Source organism: Meles meles, chromosome 4 (genome assembly GCF_922984935.1).
Source record: "Meles meles chromosome 4, mMelMel3.1 paternal haplotype, whole genome shotgun sequence".
NCBI lineage: Eukaryota > Metazoa > Chordata > Mammalia > Carnivora > Mustelidae > Meles > Meles meles.
In genome coordinates this window covers 41,824,825-41,844,271 of record NC_060069.1, presented here as the reverse complement: position 1 = coordinate 41,844,271, position 19,447 = coordinate 41,824,825, and the positions used below count along the sequence as shown (strand labels likewise).

Sequence of the window (19,447 nt, the reverse complement as noted above, 5' to 3'; positions counted from 1 at the left end):
AGGGGGTACCATCTTGATGGTTTTTAAGAATTTGTCAAACAGTACTACCTTATGTGAACTGAAAGCATGTTCGTTAGTCCTGACACTGAGGAGTCGCCACATTTCCAGATGTCTGGTTATCTCTTCAGGGGCAAAACCCAGTGATCTGTGGGCCCTTAACACTCTAGGAAGCTTGTTGTCCATTTTCTTGCATGGGAGTGGCTGGTGGGAAACCACATGGGGACCCATCACACATCTCCTGTGCTCCAGACACTCCTTCCTGCAGAGTCATTGCATGACGGCAGGGGCTGGGCAGAACCTTCTCTGACCACAGCCCTTACACCCAGTGGCTTGCTAAGTGCTCTCAAGGTGCAGGCATCAGGATTACCAAATTCTGATAAACCAGATGAGGCTCTAGGGAAGTCTATTCTCAGAAGGCTCCCACAGCTGGGCTGCTCCATCACTTCGTATAGCTCTCTTCTGTAGGCATCCTCTGACTCTCCCCTTAGCGAGGGCCCTCACTCTTTCTAAGCTGAGCCTTCCCTACCAATCAGCAAAACGACATTTTGGCCAGGACCCACTAAAGCGATTTGACCGTATGGTTTAAAAACTATTAAATTCGATCCCGAAATCTCCAGGCTTCTTCACACAGTTCCCTGTCCCCCTTCAGCACATTGCCAGCATCAGACCACCTCGTATCTTAGATCATATTAGCTCGTATCTTAGATCATATTAGCTTGTTACAGAAATTATTTGCTTAAAACACAGTCAGCTCCGGGATAGTCACAGGATATTTTTTTGCCCTTAGAATTTTTATAGAGAATAATATCTGCAATTCAATTTCACTTCAATTTCCTTGTCTCCAGCCTGGACATGTCTAGAAATTCAGAGCAATGTTTTGATGGAGAGTATCTCTACTAGGATGGGTTTGTAGTGTTCAATTCAATAAGCATTTATGGGGCAAACCCAGCATGCCTATCCTAAATGGTAAACAGAAGCACAGGGACCAGCACGGTGCAGGTGGGGGCTTCTGGACCATTAGCTGGAAATTATGTGGCAGACATCCATCATGTTAAACTGCCGCCTCATTACTCCGGCTCACTTCCCTAGAATTCTAAAACTCTGTATCTCTTTGAAGTATGGTTACAAAGTCGCATCGCTTCATAATACACAAACAGGCAAAACTCTCTACAGTGCCCAGGGGAGCAGAGGCATAATTTTGGGCAGAAGAGAAAGGGTCTCAGAGAGCAATTGAACAAGGCAAGCACACCCCTTTGCTTTCACAGCAATAAGACTTTTGCATGTGACAGGTACAAGGGAGAGCTCAACCATGCAGAACCACTGAGGGTTAAACCAAAGTAACTTGGGGAAAAAGTGACTGATGCTAGTTCCTGAAGTGCCCATGCTGGTTTTGTCAGCATTTAATGAAAAACTAGGAATTTTAAAAAAGATTTTTATAAATTTTATTATTTGACAGAGAGAGACACAGTGAGAGAAGGAACACAAGCAGGGGGAGTGGGAGAGGGAGAAGCAGACCTCCAGCGCAGCAGGGAGCCTGATGTGGGGCTTAATCCCAGGGTCCTGGGATCATGACCTGTGTGGAAGGCCTACGCTAACGACTGAGCCACCCAGGCAGCCCAGAACTAGGAATTTTAGATGGATTCCTCATCATAGACAGATTCACAAGGCAAGGAAGCCACCCCCAGATCCTCTGTTCTAGAGAAAAGGGGCTGAGCATTTGTCTTCTGCCCGCAATATTGTCTTTCTAGCAAGAACTGGGATGAAGCCACAGAAGGTTATGTTTACCTGATAAAGCTGGGAGATGTGGCTGATATGCTAGACACAATAATTTATATTGAAAATATGCTAGAATGCCGGGATGGAACTAAACAGGAGAAAATCCAATCGATACAAAGTATCCCAACACTCAGGTTATTAAAATCAGCTGTGCCACCCGAAAACAGGCATGGAGAGCTCAAGAGCCAACACTGAATACCACTAGCACACAGGTACCATGGCAGGGAGGAAGCTAGGCGTAGCAGCCCTGGAACAAGAAGTGGTACTCGTACTAGTTAGATCACTACCTGCAGGCTTAGGTATAGTTCTGGAGGCCCCACTTAATCATTCCACACTGAAGGAAACCCAGAGGAAGGCAGCCAGGATAAGGGAGGGCATGAAAATACATTAATACAAGGAACAGCTGGAGAAACTGAGGACTTCTGGACAGAAGATTAGGAGAGAAGACAAGACAACCATCTTCAAGTATTTACAGCCCAGGGGCTGCCATTGGCCCAGGATGGTACAACTTGGGGATTACAAGAATAACTGACAATATTTAACTAGTAAAATGACCCGTGAGCCAATGCTCACAACGAATATCTAGGCTTTGGACCCTAAGAGCCAGCGAGTGGAAAGAGGAGTGGAGTGGCTCTGTTTCTAGACAGCTGAGTTGAGTCTACCTCCCTCAGGGTGCAGTGCAGAGAAGAACCCGCTGACAGCTAGCTAATGAAGGAAGAGGGCAGAACCCTACCCAAGAAGTAGATCCTCACAGCTCGTTAAGTAATTGTGTTCTCTTATTCAGAGCATCTGAACTTAGGTTTTCCCCTCGGCTAATGGTGGGAAATGAACCCTTACTGCATGTCGAACAGGTGCCAAGCAAACGTGTTTGTCTTGCAGACAGGGAAATTAAGGTGCGGTAACTCACACAACAGGACACAGAGGGTAACCGCCAGAGCTGGGTGTGAACCCAGATGTGCCCAAACTCCTTCCACCCACCACAGCACACGAAATACACACAAAATGATCGGAGAGGTGCCCTAGGACCCTGCAGCTCCTCAAGTGGTTCTGCCATGGCTCTTCTATGGTGACATTTTCCCCATCTGCCAGCACTGCAGTGCCACTGTTCTAGTTCTCTGGATTAGAAGAGGAAGACTGGGGTCTTTCTAGAAACCTACTGTTAGGATGGCCCTGATCCTTGCGAAGGGACTCTGCCCTATTTCCTCACCCCCACCCCCACAGCTGCCCCTGTTTGCCCTTTTCTTGAATATGGCTTGGCTTTCCTGAACCAGCCCATTTTTGTTACCCTGCAGATCTTCAGAGTCTGTTCACCTGGCCACTTGGAAACCAACAGAGAGTCTCCCGGTCTTCTGGTACAGTTAGGGGAAAATGTAACACTGTCGAGAACATCTCTGAACTCAAAGATACCACTTCGTGGCTTGTCCCGATAGAGGGGAAAGTAGGGGAAGGACACATGGCTTTCTTGTTATCACTGTTCTGTGTCAGAAAAGTAAGAACATTCTAAATTATAGTGCGTGCTCACAGACAGGCCCTCTATTTTATCCTGAAAGTGTGACTACTTCTAGGTGGATTTTTCAGGTTTTCTTTATAGAATACAGAATCTTCTCATCATCTCCAGACCCCACTGCCCATGTTTCCCAGGGCCTGCGGAGGGAGTTGGGGTTCCTGTTCCCAACAAGCCAGATTCTCCAGCTGACTAAAGCTTTCTGCTTGGAGGTAAGGAAACTGCTAGGGTTCTTGAGCATATTTAAAAATACAACGTCTGTATATATTTGGCTGCTTTCAGACCAGCTGTTTTAGCTGCTTCCTGATTTCTGGAACTTCTGGGACCAGGGACCGTGTTCCTTCTGTTCATTCATCCCACAAGGCTTTCCTGAGCCTCTGTGTGTGCTGCAGGCCAGGGACAGCAGTGAAGCAGACAGACGACCCTGCCCTCATCAAGTCTTAATGGCCTGGCTAGAGAGACACACATCGAACAAGAATTACACAAATAAGGATTCACATTCAACAAACAGCCCACATCTCTCTATAGTACCCAGCACAGAGCTCGGCACATGGTAGGTGCTTTTTCAAGAATATGTGACTCATGTCTTTGTGGAATGTGCAGAAAGACTGACCAGCTGAGTTCATCTTAGTGTTGGGAGCACAACGCCTTGACCTTTGGAGTGAGAGAAAAGCATGACAGTGAAGCAGAATGATTTGGGTTCTAGTTCCTGCTTTTCCACGAACTAGCATTTTTCCTGGGTGGGTCACTCGGTCTCTGGGACTCTGTTTCCTTACTTGCAGAATAATATGTAAGTAACCAGGATTCTTCACAAATTGTGACATGCCTGCCATCGGAAGTGTTCTCATCTAGCCTCACTTACCTTGCCAGAAGACAAGGAATGGCTGGAGCCCAAGACAAGACACATGGCTCCAGCACAGGGGTCTCTAAGTCAGGGCTGTGGGAAGATGCAGTAGCAGTAGAAAGGGCCAGAACCCCTAGACCATGAGACTAAGAGGCTCTCTCTGAACATGGGAAACATTGCATTTTGCTTCCCACCCACTGACTGTTTAAAAAGAAACATTCATAGGATATTCTAGGTTACATTTCTAAACAACAGATCAGAGGAGAAAGGAAAGTACAGGAATAGTTTTCTTTGTATGTTTTTACAAGTAGAAAAAAACAATTTTCCATCCACTCTGATAGTCAAAAATGGCTTAGAAACTTGAAGGCAGGACATCAGACAGAATTACCTCAGAATTACCTCAAATATTCTTGAATACTAGTCTAGAGCGTGACTTAGCACTGTGATCTTGGAAGGTCTGAGGCACAGTCTTTTATTTATTTATTTATTTATTACCCCAGTAAGGAAAAAAATTAGGAAAAATCCTAATGAATGCAGATCATCTTCAAAAAACCCATAACATAGAAAACAAAAAAACGAAGCAAGGACACAGCCCATTGCCTGAGGCTGAGGGACTAGACCAACACACTAGGTCTTGATAGACTAGGGCCAAATCGTCTTTAGAAATCCATCCCTTCATTCACAAGATCACTAACATGAAGCAAAAGGTCATCTCATACTCAATGACCCTGAGGTAAGCAAAGGAAAGTAGGGTCGGAGACTAAAATCTTCCCATCCCTGCTGCAAATTTAGACAGCTGAATTCTTTCCCTGACTTGAACAAATACACTGGGTTTCTTTGCTACCTTCTCTTTTCTCGTACTCTCCTTCAGAGCTCCAACTTTCTGCTTACTTGCTCCAAAATATGAGAGACCAAGTGACCAGGCTTTCTTGCAAAGACTACTACATCCCTCCAAGCTACTTCCCACACCACCTCTTGGTCCTCTGCCCCTCAGGAACTGAGCCCCAATACTCTGGCCAGAGGAAGGCATAGTTTCCACTTGAGCCCCTTCAGATCGGAGGCTCCTATCAACCAGCATCTCTGTGGCCAATTGCCATAACATTGGTCTTGGTCTAACTTCAGATGAGCCGATTCAGTTATTATAAATATGAGACAGTCACAGCCACTAAGGTCTCAGGAAACTATCCCAGCCTCAGGGGTCCTGAGGTCCAGCCTCCCAGGAGGCAGAGCCACCCAAGCAGCCCAGGCATGGCATCTCCGGAGGACAGGAGACCCAGACCCTCTCACCCTTCCCCCTTGCCACACCCTCATCACTTCTGCTAACTCCCGTGACAGGGGAGTTCTGGCTGATCACCTGGTCTTCTCTCCCCTCAGACAGCATCTCCACACTGTGACATACCTCCTCCAGCCCTGCTCTTCCCACTCTGGCTGGCACAGAGAGTCAACTGCTCCTGAGTTGGCCTCCATAGTGGGAGAAGTTCCTCTGGGGGTAATTCTCCAGGGGTGGTTAAGCCAACAAGAAGTCTTAGGGGAAGGAAGCTAGGGACACTGTCCTACCTTGTCACTGTCCACTGTATTCTGAGAGGTCCTGGAGGCGATGGAGATGGTATCTGGCTGGCTGCTTCCATCCCCTTGGCTGTCAACATCCTCCACTCCGTCCCTGCAGGAAGAAGAGGGAAAAAAAACAGGGGTGGGGGTGGGGGGAACCACTGTGGGTTTAGAGCACACAAGGATTTCCAGCTGGGCTGGCAGAGCAGAGCCTCTGCACTTTCTAGTAGGGATTTGTCTAAAATTATCCCACTAAAGGGAGCAGGCCTCTGTGATTTTCAAAGATGTCGCCTCTTGTACTTAAAAAGCACACAATCCCTATGCTGATAGCTGAGCGTGAGATGGCCCCTCCATGACTCCTCTGGCCCATGGAACAGAGGAGATAATGATGTATTTATTTTTTTTAATGGGAATGGGTCTACAACATGCAGTTGGAAGAGGTCCATTCCACTCAGAACTGAGGCTTTGACCCAGCTGACCAGGTGATGGCCCACAATCCCAGAGTTCAAGGTATTCAAATAGTTTTTCTGCATGCTGAAGGAGGATGGGGGCTAGTTTATAGCTGGCCTATAAAGAAAACAGAACTTTTTTTTCCCTTTTGACTTGTGTTTCTCCTGATGAAGAAAATGACATGAGATATTTCTTCCAGGGGTGATAATCTTTGGGAAGTTGCTGGTGTTGGAGGCTCAACTCCTGGGTATGGAGGAAGAGATTACTTCCTTCATTTTGGTGGGTCTTGTGGGTCTCGTGGGTCTCGTGCTGTTTGTGATGACTTCTTATCAACACAGAAGGCCAAGGCACCATCGCGAAGACCCTAGATCGTACAGCAGCTTCCTCAGTCAGTTGTGTTCCTGAGCACCCGGTGAGATAAGCTCCTGAGTGCGCTCCTGGCACACAGAGCCCTTCCTGGGCCACTGGACCAATGTCCCACTCACACAGCCCTTCGATTCTCCAGCGTGAGAATTAGGTCTCAATCCCACACTGAACCCATAGCCAGGGCCAAGGGCGATTAGGTGACTGGGAACTGGTGAAGGCTGAACGGTCCATGTTGGGAAAAACTGAAGGAGATGTGGGCCAGGACTTGGATAAGTGAGCACAAAGAAGGTCAGCTCTTCCCACGGAGGCTTATGAAAGCCCCACCTCTGATGCTGCTTCAGTAGAGGTCATGGCGTTAGGAACGGGCTGCCTGAGGGTGACACTGTGTGGGCAAAAGGCCCCATACACAAAGTCGCCTCCCAGAGTCTCAACAATCACATCTGGTGTATGTGGATACGTGTGCGCAGGTGAGCATGCATGTGACCCACGTGTATATACACAGTAGCTCCTAGCCACAAAAGGGTCTTCTCCTACCTAGACTGCTTCGAGGTCAATGGCCTTCTCACCACCACTTGCGGGGCTGGGAAAGGCCAACTTATTTTAATAATATAAGCCACACATTCGTAGGAAGGAAGATCTGCGGTAGAACGAAATTATGTGATGCATTTCAAAACCAAGAATAAAGGCCTCTTGGATCATGTGCTGTTTTAGATATCTGGGCTGCGGCTCCCCGCCATTTGCCTATAGTTGAGCATTGACTGTACGTGGTGCTTCCCACCCTTCTGGCCCAGTGTGGGCCCTTCTGGTCCACTGCAGATGAAGCCAGCTCTGGGGGCGGCAGGGAGCCCATCCAGGAGTGGGGGTGGCGCTCTCCAAGCCAATTCACTCCTCCGCACACTCTGTCCCCACCTCCTGGGAGCCGAGCTAATAAAAAGACAGGCAGCCCGACTATTTTCCACAGACTCTGCCCAGGGTTTCACTCTCTTATTTCAGAACAGTGACAGAGAAATGGTGGGAGGCATTTCCAAGAGAAGTCCATCTCATGATCTACAGATGTTCAGAAAGGGGCTGCTTCCCAGAGAGACTTGAGCCAACCTTACCTAAATGTCCATCCTCTCCTGCGTGCTCCTGGACATTGAGTTTCTAGACCATTTCCTCTCTATCTTCTTTATTGAAGCAGGGGCTTCCTGAAGCAGGGCAGGGCCCTAGAGCTAAACTAAATCTGGCCCTCCCCTGGACTCCGGCCATGGATAACTGAAATGAAAATACCCCCTCCCCCGACACAGCCCTGATTTGTCCTTCCAGCACTGAGCAGTGACCTTTTTCTGGCCACGCAGGTCTTGGGCTTCCAGCCCATGGAGGTATCTCTCCCTACCTCAGTCACACCCTTTTTTGGGCCATCAACTCCCTTTGTACTAATGCTGCTACTCCGCAGGTCCTCAGGTCCATGCATCCTGGCTGGCACCAGAAGGTCAGCTAGGGATTTAGTCCATTCAGGAATAGGAAAGGCAAGGAAAGGCAAGCCTGTTACCACCAATGACCATTACCCCCAGAACTGTTTTCTTTTTTTTTTTCAGTATTGACATGATGTTTTTATATGCTCTCTTTTGAAGTGCCCTTTAAGAGAGTCCTTGTAGGTGACTGTCACATGGAGATTTGAGAAATAGACACTGAGGATGTCTTCCACCAGTGTAGGGCAAGTGGGGTGAGGAAGGTACCAGAGAGGTGAAGATACAAAACCTCAGTCCCCTTTTGCCCAATCACCTTGCTTATCTCAGGTAACTGACGGTGAGGACTCCGGGGGACAGAAGAGCTGCAGCGACAACCCCATCACACCAAGCCCCTGCTCTAACCACATACAAAACTTCCATCCTGTCTAATCAGTCCCCTCATGGCCTACCTCCCTCTCAAAGCCTTCCCTGGACTCTCCTCTCTAGTGCTCACCTAAAGCCCCCCTCAATGAATTTTTACAGCATTTACTGTCTCCACGGATGGCACTAATCCTTCAAGTCTAACTATTCCATGTGAGAGATACAACCACTAGAGGGTTCTCAAGGCCAAGGGCTCATCGTGTGCTTCCCCTTCTCTTCTCCGAGCACCTACCAGTGTCTGTGAAAGATGAGGTGCTCAGTGCAGCTCTGCTGAAGGCAACTGACAGTGACTGGTGAGATGCTCAGAGAGGAGACTCCTCATCCTAGTATATGTGCTGCCGAAGCGAGCACGGAGACTCCTCATCTTAGACGGGACTTCATGGAGAGGGGCGCCAACGGCAGACTGCACTGCCCCTGTGGGAGCAGAGGGAGACCCCACTCCCACTCCTGGAGCCTGTGAGGCAGTGCTTGTTGGGGGAAAGACGCTGGTTACCTCTTACTATTGTTCCTCTGTTTGGCTGGTGTTTTGGGGAGTTGAATCGGCTCCTTTAAAGCTCCTTTCAGGTGAATGATCCTTTCTTGAATCACCTCTCGAATGTTCTTGATCCACTCCTGCTTGGTTTCTATGTTGGAGGCCTGGAGTGCCACAGAGAGAAAGAGTAAATACCCCATCTCCCTTTGCCTTGCCTAAAACAGTTCTCCATCCTTGTCCTGTAGGCTTATCCCATTATTTTCAAGGACACAAAATGTTTGAGGAGCTCATTTCTCATTTTACATGCATGACTCTTCAATCCCAAGGACACACTCTTCAACTACTAGAATGGGGCTAAGACCGCAATACTCAATATTGTACATTGTACTTGTACAGGAGCGATTGTCAAAGTATTTCATACTCTGTGTGGCACTGACCAATACTGACAATGGCCCTGGGGCACCTGGGTGGCTCAGTTGGTTGAGTGTCTGCCTTTGGCTTGGGGCATGATCTCGAGGTCCCAGGATCGAGCCCTGTGTCAGGCCCCCTACTTAGCGAGAGTCTGCTTCTCTCTCTCCCTCTGCCCCTCCCTGCTGCTTATGGTCTCTCTCTCTCAAATACATACTGCCATCTGTCTGGGGCTGGAGCCTATGTAGTAGTCCCCTGCTGGGCCAGGGATGACTACATCAGTTGCTAGAGCCTGGGGAGGTCTGGGCAGCACTGGGAGGGGTAGCAAGGGAGTATCTGAAGTCAGTGGCTATTTACCAAGTGGTACAGATCCACACCAGCACATTCAAACCCCAGTATGGCTACATCCATAGGTCTGCGCTGACAGAAAGTCAGTGCCGGGTGTTTAGCCTTGTAAACATGTTCACTGAAGGCACTTGTACCATTTCGTGAATCTCCAGTTTGTCTTTGTAAAATTGTTTTCAGGTCATTCTGCCTCATGGCTGCTAGAGCCGGGCTGACAATTCAGAGGGAACAATGTGAAGTGTTTGTCACGGTTGTACCACTTCTTCCAGGGTGGCAGCCACCCCAATAAACAAACGTCTGGTGGGAGCCCTGTCCACGGGAGCCCCGTCCGCAGGACCCCTTCTCGGTTAGATGCATGTTACCACAAGCCCCGAATCCTAAGCTGTGTGTGCTCTGGAGAGCTGGAATGACTCCTTAAGGCTGTCATCTGGTGAAAAGCTCTTTCTCAGCACTCCTTTCAATCAACACAGTTGCCAAGCTAGCGTGATTTACTAGAGCTCTAGAACCTAAGTTCCTGGAGGATGAGTCCGTCTCTCATACTTAGTTACAAGCAGCCCTGGGCAGAATACCTTCTCTGTAGGTGTTCAAGAAAAAGCATTGGATGGATGTGGAACAAATCAAGGTACCTTTTGTCAAAAGGTCAGTTGTCCTTGCCCTTAAAGGGGACATATGGACAGAACATACTTAAGTGGGCCCTGCTGAGACAGCCCAGCTGGCTGTTCCCTGCCTTGCTCCCTCTAGGAGGGGAAGGACTTAGGAGACCACCCGTCTTTGAGATTTCAGGCCTACTTCCATGATAGAACTTGGTTTTTAATACCCGTGGGCTACTGCACTACCCATGGAGTCTCCAGGCCCCAGCTTTCCAGAAGACGCCGCCGCCTCCCTCTGCCCTCCACCTGCTACCCGCAACCCTGTGCCCTTGGCCGGCTGGGAGCAGTACTTACCTTCAGTACTGTTTTATTATCTGAGGAGGGGGTGCGCCCAGACCACAAGGCGAATTTGCAGGGATCACCTTCTACGTGCTCGGTCACACCCAGCTCTGAGGTCTGTAGACAGGAAATGCCTGTGAGAGGCGGGGAAGGGGAGGGCAGTGGGGAACTTAGGGCTGGGGTGGGAAGGGAAAGGCAACAAAGAGGAGAGGACCGAGGGAGGGGCTTCTGTCAATCAAACTTCAACAGACTGGACACTTCCATCTTCTACCTGGGATGAAAGGAACTACAAGCACCTGCCAGATTAGCAGGCGGCAGGGAGGGAGGGTGAAGAGGGAGGCACTAAAAGCAGACAGCAAGAAGACTGGTGAGCTCTAAAATGCAGAAGGGGAGCCGAGGGGGGCAGCTTTCCAAATAGGAGGCCTTTTCATTTGTCCAGGATGGTTTTGGTGTGGCGCCAGGGGAGAGATGAGCTGAGTGTTCGAGAGCCCTTTCTGCCCGAGGGCTCTAGGACAACAGGGAGACTTGCCTGACCCCACCTGCCCCACCTACCAGTAGCTTGTTCTTGTAAACATATTTCGTGTGTCCTGAAGAGTCCTTGATCTCCTTGCTAAAAACCAAGGAGATCTCAAAGAGGAACAAGTGCCGCTCCCGCCCCTTCCGGATCAGCGACTTTGGGTCCCACACTTGGAAGGCATCCTGGAGAATCAGCTCTCCCTGCACATCCAGGTTCTCGTCGAACCCTGAAAGACACCGTTTCCGCCCCATGGAGTTTCTCTAGCGCCACTTGGGGGCCACGTTCCACTCCCATCGCAGAAAGGTTTCCCCTAGGAGCCCTCTGTTCCCACAATGAGAGGAATCCCCTCTCCGCGGATTCCTGAGCCTCCTCAAAACTTGAGGAGACAGCTCTAGGGAACAACGAGCAGATCCCCTTTCCCGCACCAGGTCTCCTACACATAAGCAGGATTGGCGGCATCTCCGCATGGCCTGGGACCTCCTGCAAGGGCAAACCCCATGTACCCCTCTTCCTATAGCTTCCCACTGACTCAGAGCACTGAGTGGGGCTGCAGGCAAGCACTGCAGGATAGGGGAGTGCCCTTGACTCCACTTTATTTGTCGCTGCTTATTTCTTATATTCCATTCCTAGGACTCTTCCCTTTGATGGCTCCTAAACAGTGCAGTGCACGTGCCTTGAACAGTCACATTTATTCCCCTTTAAATTTTAACAGAGGTTCTGAAACTTAGTATGCATAAGAATCACCCACAGAGCTGGTCAAAACCCGATTCCTACCCACCCCTGCCCTGCAGGGAGACTGGGAAACTGGGATTCCTTAGCTGTGGGGTGGAGCCCAGGAATCTGTCTTTCCGACAAGTTCCCAGGTGTTGCTATTGCTGGTCCTCAGATGGTACTTGGAGCAACTGGATTCAGAACACAGGGCAGGGACTGGCTGGAGGAGAAGGGTGCTTGCAGGGGGAGGATACCCAGGGCTGGGGACAAGGATGGGTGCCAAGAGAACAGGGTGGAGAAATTATGGCAAGAGGAGTATGTCCAGATGGCTAGTGCTCAGTCCGGAGAAGGTCACCAGGGCTCAACTGCACGGAGAACTCCAGCCTCCTCTGCTCAGGGTGGCCCAGGGAGTGGGGAGATCAGATGGAGCCTTCTAGACGGAGGGTGGGGACACGGGGTGGGGAGGAGAAAACACAGCCCACAGGTCTGCAGACTTGCAGCAGAGGGCACTCCTGTCCCTCAGCACCTGTTTGCCAGGCCAGACGGGGATGCCAAGTCTGAGCTCCTCTCGCAACCCCAGCCCTACTTGGCTGATCTGCATGTCTGTTCTGTGGTGTAAGAGCACTGTATTGGAGTTTCACTCTACCCAGTCTCTGGGTCCCAAGAGCATGGTTCCCATGGACTACATGTACTTGGGCAAAGTCCTCTCGGGTCTGTCTGGCAGGACATTTCTCACCTGCTAGGAGGGGCAGAAGGGCGGTGCACACCCACGCCAGTGTACCTAATGCCATTGAGCTGTACACTTAAAAATGGTTAAAACGGCAAGTTTTATGTTATGTATATTTTATTGCAATAGAAAGAAGAAGGGCATAAGGCTGGAGACCATGAGGGCACGTGCGTGTGTGTGTGTACTTACGTGCACACAGGATTTCTACTCATTTTGGTGAGCAACACAATGCCAGTGCCACGCAGATGAACAGGACTGCTGCGGGGCAGGGCTCTAGCACATTTTGGGTGAGGAAGATAGGCTGTGCTAGACTGCCTCACACGCAGCAAGTTGTCTACGCACCTGAAACAACTTGGTCCTACCAGGAGGCAGGTATTGGTTGAGCTGGCCCCTGTGGAGCTCCTCTCACACCTCCTGAGGCCCAATGCCCTGAAGACCCCTGCCCTCCACTTGCCCTTTCTCCTCTCTTCCAGCCTTGCCCCTTGCCTGACTTCATGCCACTTCCCTCCCACGAAATAAGCTCCCTGGTCTTAGGAAAGGAGGAGGCTCCCCTGGACAGGCTGTGAGGACAGACAGCTACCTTCCAGCATGCTGACATGCATGGCATCATTGGCTTTCTTTGGGACACTGAGCATCACCTCCAGGCCATCCTTGAGCTCCCCCTTCCCTTCTTCACAGCAAGTTAAAAGTTCCTGGGGGAAAAAGTCCAGACACAATTAGAACCATTTATCCCAGCTTCCCCACCCTCCCACCACCTAACCCACCAAGATGACTGTAGACCAGGTTCATTCTCTGTAATGGTTCCCTCTAAGCGATAAGGAGAGTGGGGTGGGATGTTTTCTCCAGAGAACTCAACAATTTTTTTCCCAGACGGAGCTTCCACAGCTCCATCTAACCTAAACTAACTCAATTCAACCCAACTCTTCAATGCCTAGCACTGGAAATCAGCAATCTAGGGCATTCTCTGTCACTTGGTTCCCCTCCTGGAGAAGAGAGGACTCCTAGCACAGCACACAAACAGAGGGTCAGTACTGTGGAATCACAAAGAGAAGACAACAGGCGTGCAAAGAACGCACAGCACTCATAGGTCCCTGGACGTCTATGGCTAGCACCATGTTTATTTACATCCTTCTGCTGCCTCAATGCTGACTTGCGCCATACTGGGAGCAGCCTGGGGTTACAGACCTTAGAGGTTTACAGGGTTTCAGAGTTATAAAATATTTTTAGATCATATAAGTCAGGAGTTCCTAACCTGAGATTGGTAGATGGGATTCTGGACTAGTTCTTTTTGAATCTTAAATCTAGACTCCAAGTCCAGTATTCCATCTGCCATGCCAACCCTGTCCCCCATGACCTCCATCACACTGAGACTTCCCAGAGCATGCCCTCTCTTATTCCTCATTGAAGGCTAGGATATTATTATCTCCATAAAAGACATATAAAAATTATAAGGGCCATTTGAAATGATTTTCCCCAACCCGGAGGAATGTTGGCTTTCATTTTTCCTATGAGGGTTATTGTAAATTTTGCTCATTTTGATATGGGGAAGGAAACAGGCAACAGATCTGCAATTCATACTCTCTCCTTCTAGGGGGTAGGGGGAGTCAGGGTATGGGTGGATGGGTAAGATGGCCTTCCAGGAAAGAAAGAAGTTGACCAGATCAAATCTTGTGAATGTGTTAATGTCAGACCTTCCGGCAAATAAACTAATGGTACTAGCTAACAGGAGAGTCCTTATCTATGGAATGCTTCCAGTAGGATATATCTGGCCTAAGACTTCTTGTGGTAACAAAAACCTGAATCTATGTCTTTAGGGCATAGCTCCCCGTAAAATATTATAGATGTTATGCCACTATCTGAGTAAAAAGTTAGTATATTTCATAAACAAAATGGCTCTCTTTGGGGTAAATGATCTGAAACAACATACACCATTGGGAAGGTTTGTATGTTGGTCTGGGCTACAGTACATTCTGAGGTTCCAAGAAAGGACTTGGAGCTATTGGTGGTCCTAGACTTCTCTGTGCTTTATCTCTGCCTTGGGATTATTTGTATCCTTGACATTATTAGTCAAGCTTTATACTTGGTAAGATATCTGATTACTGAGCATCTGACATGAACATCCAATCCTTTGTGTCATCTCAGATACATTTCCTTATGAAGAAGGGAGCTCTGAGTGTCCAAAGGAGAGATGAACTACTTTGAGCATGTTTGGGAGGGAGAAGTGATCTGTTCTCAGCTCTGTCCTTGGCTCCAGCCAGTATAATAGGAAAAAATTGTTCAGAAACCTGCATTTACTTCTACCAACCTGAAGTTCTCTGATTCTCCCATCCCTTCCCTAATTTTCACCCTCCTGACCTTGTTCTCATATATCCTCAAAGGAATTTCTAGGCAGAAGCATAAGAGACAAATATGAAATAGGATTCAGTGTGCAACAGAAAACACTAATTGGTTGGACACCACCTCCCCTCGCCCCCCGCCCCAGCCCCAAAGCAGTGTGGCAAGTCCTCTGATCAGCTAGCAAAGCCAGAAAGTTCTCCTTGGATCCTTGTTATAGTTGATATTAAGAAGAAGGCTCCACATTTAATTTAGACTCCAAAAGGACAGCTGTAGCAGATTTACAGAGAGAATATTGAACAGCAACTGACATACAGTTTTTATTTTCAAGCAACACCCAAAGTGAGGAGCCCCAGAGGACACTAATAATTAAATATCAATATATTTGGAATAAAACTATCTTTATTGAGAGAATAAATCCCACATTATTTATTTATAGTAAAAGCTCAGCAAACTATTTTTCTTTTACTCAGCGGGTACTCTGCTATCAGCACATTTATGAGTCCTAATCACCTTAGTAAGTCATTTTTCCCCAATAATTTTACAACTTCTCCACAGTCCAATTCCCACTACTTCATTTTTTCCCCTTCTCAGTTACCTGCCAATCATTTCTTCCTAAGACACCCAACTACAGAATGAAGACCTAGCACCCACCCCTCCCATCGCCTAAAGCAAAACACAGAGCGGCCTGTCCACCCTCCCTTCCTTCTCCTGTGTGTGTCACAAGGCTCTCCTGGGAACCTCAGCCCCGCAGAATTCAAAGGGAGAGGTGAAAAGCTATATTTCTTTTAGAACTGGATCTTTCTTATTTAAGGCACCAGCAGTGTGGATGGGTGAGCTTCTGTTTTGTTTTACTTTTTAATTTATAGCCCCACCGACTCCTGAAAAGGCGTTGTGATACTTTACATTTCATAACCACAAAACTGAATTTTAAAAAAGTCTTCTGGTACAAGAAAAATCATGAAAGGGTCAAGCATTAAATGGGCTAGGGAAGGAGGGGATGATTATACACAGGAATCTGGACTAAGGACAAAGTAGAAACAATATAGTCATTGTAGTCATTGTAACAGGACTCAATGCTAATTATCTAATAGTCAAAGGTGAAGACGGAGCGAAAGCTCTTGCGATTTACAGGTAGAGGGCACACCAATGATTTTGGAGAGAACACCCGTACCTGACTCTGAGGTCTTATACAAGGAACTTGAAAAAACAAAGAGGACATCTTCAAAAACAATTCTGTTAAAACAGTCAAGATGCTCTGCACATTGTTACTTCTCACACAAGGCCTCAGTAAAAGCCAAGGGCATGATGCGGCATGGTAATTCTCTAAGGCATCTCTGCAGGGATGGATGACTTGAGTGCCTGGAAGCAGAAGCCCAAAAAGTCTCTTCTTGGAGATAAGGCAAGAGGACTTTGAAGGTGGAGGCCAGAGGACCATAAGGGGGTTGGGGGGGACTAGTCTGTGTCCTGACACAGAATGGGGAAGAGGCCCTGCTCTTATCATGGAACCATGCAGCTAAGCAGGGAGATCCCTGGGGCCTGATGGGGCAGGGGTCACACTCCAGGGTGAGTAGAAACCTAGGTTTGAAACTAGACTGGTTTTCAGGCTCTGTGAAGCTAGAATATGTGAGACTCCACAAGCATCTCTACACGTGAGTTGAATTTCAGCAGATTTTCTCTGGAAATACACTACTTAGAACATGCCTCTTGCTACCCCGATGTCCTCTGCATTTGAGGAGCCACTAGCAAAATACTCAAACTTAGGGAAAACCCCACCCTTATCCCTTGATAAGGGATAAGTGGTATACACTGGTGTTACATAATTGCTTACAATACCGATTTCCCAGGCTTTCTGTGGGGGAAATGCCATCTTTTCAGATGGTCAGTGTATCTTTCCTTAAGAAGAATCAGCCCAAATTGCTTAGTATTTCATATCATTTGGTAATTTAAATTTTAAAGAGAATATTTTGGAGGAAATCTGAATCTTTTGCTTGGCTCCAAAAGAACCCTTACCTAACATATGGGCTCCTCCAGACACAAGTGTGCCATTGTGTTTTAATCTGCACTGTTTGAGGGTTTTCTCTTAGAAACCTCATAGTCTTGACAGAGATTAAGGAAATGGTAGGTGCCACCCTGGGTCTCTATTGCCTATGTAGACTGGCACTGCCCCGAAGACCTTGACCCCTGATCCTATCAGAAGCAGGGGCCGCCAGGAGGAATCTGCCCTGGCTGGGGCGGGGGTAAGGGCAAGTGAGGCCCCATGTGTCAGCCAGTGCCCCTGGTGACAACTGCTCCAAGTTGTGCAGTGGTAGGCAGGTGTGGAAAGAGTTACGACTTATTCCTGTTCTCATGTCGCCTCTGTTCCCCAACAAATAAGAACCCAGAATTTCCTGGGATAGTTTACACAGTCTGGGAGACAGCAAAGCCCATGGGGTTCATCTCTGAAGTTTTGCTCTAGGTGGAGGCGAGGTCTTGAGGGGGAAGCTGTCCCATCCTCGGGCAAAGCGGGGCCTCCCCGGATTGGTAGTGTGGGAGGGGGTGACACAGAGGGGAGGGCAGGTACCTTCAGGAGCAGTTGGTACTTGGTGATCCTCTGGACAGGCTTGATTAGGTAAGAGGAGATGGAGTTGGCCAGACCATGCCGCTGCTGTATCTCCTGCAGGGGTGATAATGGGCGCCATTACACACAGAGGGGTGGGTGTGTGCACGTGTGTGTATGTGTGTGTGTGTGTGTGTGTGTGTATGTGTGTTTGGGGAGGAAGTAGGCAATGTGAGAAGAAAGAAGAAGAAAAAGGGTAGACACTTATGAGGAGCCGTTCTTTGATGGGGAGAGAAAAAAGAGAGACCCAGATGAAGGCATAAATAGCAGAAAGGAGAAATGGCGAAAAGGGAGAGAAAGCAGATTCGTGTGACAGAAATGGAGATGAAGAAGACATGGGGAAGGATAACAGTGGCAAAAGGAAGTCAAGAGAGCAATAATAGACAGAGTGGGGTGGAAGTAAGGGGAATAAACCCAGAGTGGAGGCACTCACAGGGGGACAGCAGGATGATGAGAACAAGGGGAGGCAGAGAGCAGGGCTCAGAGGTCTATGTCCATGGCTCCAGAGTCTTTATCTCCTTACAACAGGTCAAGGGCAGATCTCCTTTCCACCCTCTTCCTCTCCACCTTCAACTTCCCCAGGATGGAATGCCCTCTGCATTCCCTACAACTTCCTTATTGTGACCCATGACACCTCCCTCATTCCTCAGTTCCCCCCTCGCCGCCCCCCCCCCACCAGGCCAGAGACGGTGGAGTCCCTGTTAGTTGTTTTAATTTGTGTTATCCCTGGTGACAAGTCTTTCCTCTCCACACCATTTGCACCCAGGCAACGGCCATGACCTCCAGCTGCAGTTTGGGCCTCTAGCCTCTTTTTAGTCCATTCTCCATCCTGCCTCCAAAATGACCTTCCACTCCCCAAGGTGTAGGCACTGTGAAGGGCAGCGAAGGGCCCACGTGGGCCCTGCCTCAACAGCCTTACCCATGCACATAAAATAGCAACAAAGGAGATGCACAGAGAGGAATGGCTAGTCCAGGAGTGGCAGATGGTTCAGGAGAGATAAAGTCTTCAGCTGAGGTTCAGAAGATAGCTGGGGGCGGGGGGGGGGGGGGGGGGGGAGGAAGTGCAAAGCTGGATAAATGGCATTCTACAAAGAGAAAACCTATTTAAAAAGTCCACAGGAAAGAATCACTATGGATTTAGTGATAATGGGGACAATGCCGAATGGTACAGAGCATGCATACCTAGAGACCAGAAAAAATGAAAAATGCAGTTAGATAAGCGAAGTATATTTAGGTCATTGATGGCGTTGAGCTAGATGAAAAAAAATCAGTATTTTGGTAGTGAGCTTCTCAATGGTAAAGTATTGTAGATCTTAAATAGAAGAAAAACGTGAAAGCACTCTTTCAGAGAGAGTCATATAAGCCTCATAGCAAGGGTGGAGGTGGGGGTATAGAGGCAGAGGGACTAGCTAGGAGGTTACTGAACAATCCCTAGGATGCAAACATGGAGTTGCCATGTGATCTAGCAATTCTGCTCCTAGTGATACGCCCAAGAAATGAAAACATGACCTTACAAAAACTTACATATGACATATATAGCAGTGTTACTGATAATAATGAAAAAGGGAACACAACCCAAATGTCCATCAATTGATGAATGGAAATATACGATGGGTTACACACACCTACACAACGGGGTATTACTGGGCCATAAAAAGGAATTCAGTGCTGATACACACTGTAACACACATAAGCCCTGAAAGCATTATGCTGAGTGAAAAAAGTCACAAAAGAACACATATACATGATTCCATTTCTATGCAATGTCTGGAACAGGTAAACCTATAGAGATAGAAATATGAATCAAAACCACAATGAGATACCACTTCACACCAGTCAGAATGGCTAAAACAAACAAGTCAGGAAACGAGAGATGTTGGCGAGGATGTGGAGAAAGGGAAATCCTCCTACACTGTTGTTAGGAATGAAAGCTGGTGCAGCCCCTCTGGAAAATAGCATGGAGGTTCCTCAAAAAGTTGAAAATAGAGCTACCCTACGACCCAGCAATTGCACTACTGGGTGTTTACACTGAAGATACAAGTGTAG

The 19,447-nt window shown here is 48.2% G+C and overlaps 1 protein-coding gene across 18 annotated transcripts in view; it reads right to left on the bottom strand.

Annotated features, from left to right (window-relative positions):
• Positions 1 to 19,447, bottom strand: part of KALRN (kalirin RhoGEF kinase) — a 672,007-nt gene that overhangs the window by 206,327 nt on the left and 446,233 nt on the right. For all 18 annotated transcript variants that reach the window (XM_046002937.1, XM_046002938.1, XM_046002933.1 and 15 more), the window contains exons 28-33: positions 17,366 to 17,458; positions 13,049 to 13,160; positions 11,066 to 11,256; positions 10,529 to 10,630; positions 8,853 to 8,995; positions 5,682 to 5,784 (exon numbers count right to left, since the gene is read on the bottom strand). In XM_046002937.1, the coding sequence (XP_045858893.1) occupies positions 5,682 to 5,784; positions 8,853 to 8,995; positions 10,529 to 10,630; positions 11,066 to 11,256; positions 13,049 to 13,160; positions 17,366 to 17,458 (744 nt within the window). The remainder of the gene's footprint in view (positions 1 to 5,681; positions 5,785 to 8,852; positions 8,996 to 10,528; positions 10,631 to 11,065; positions 11,257 to 13,048; positions 13,161 to 17,365; positions 17,459 to 19,447) is intronic.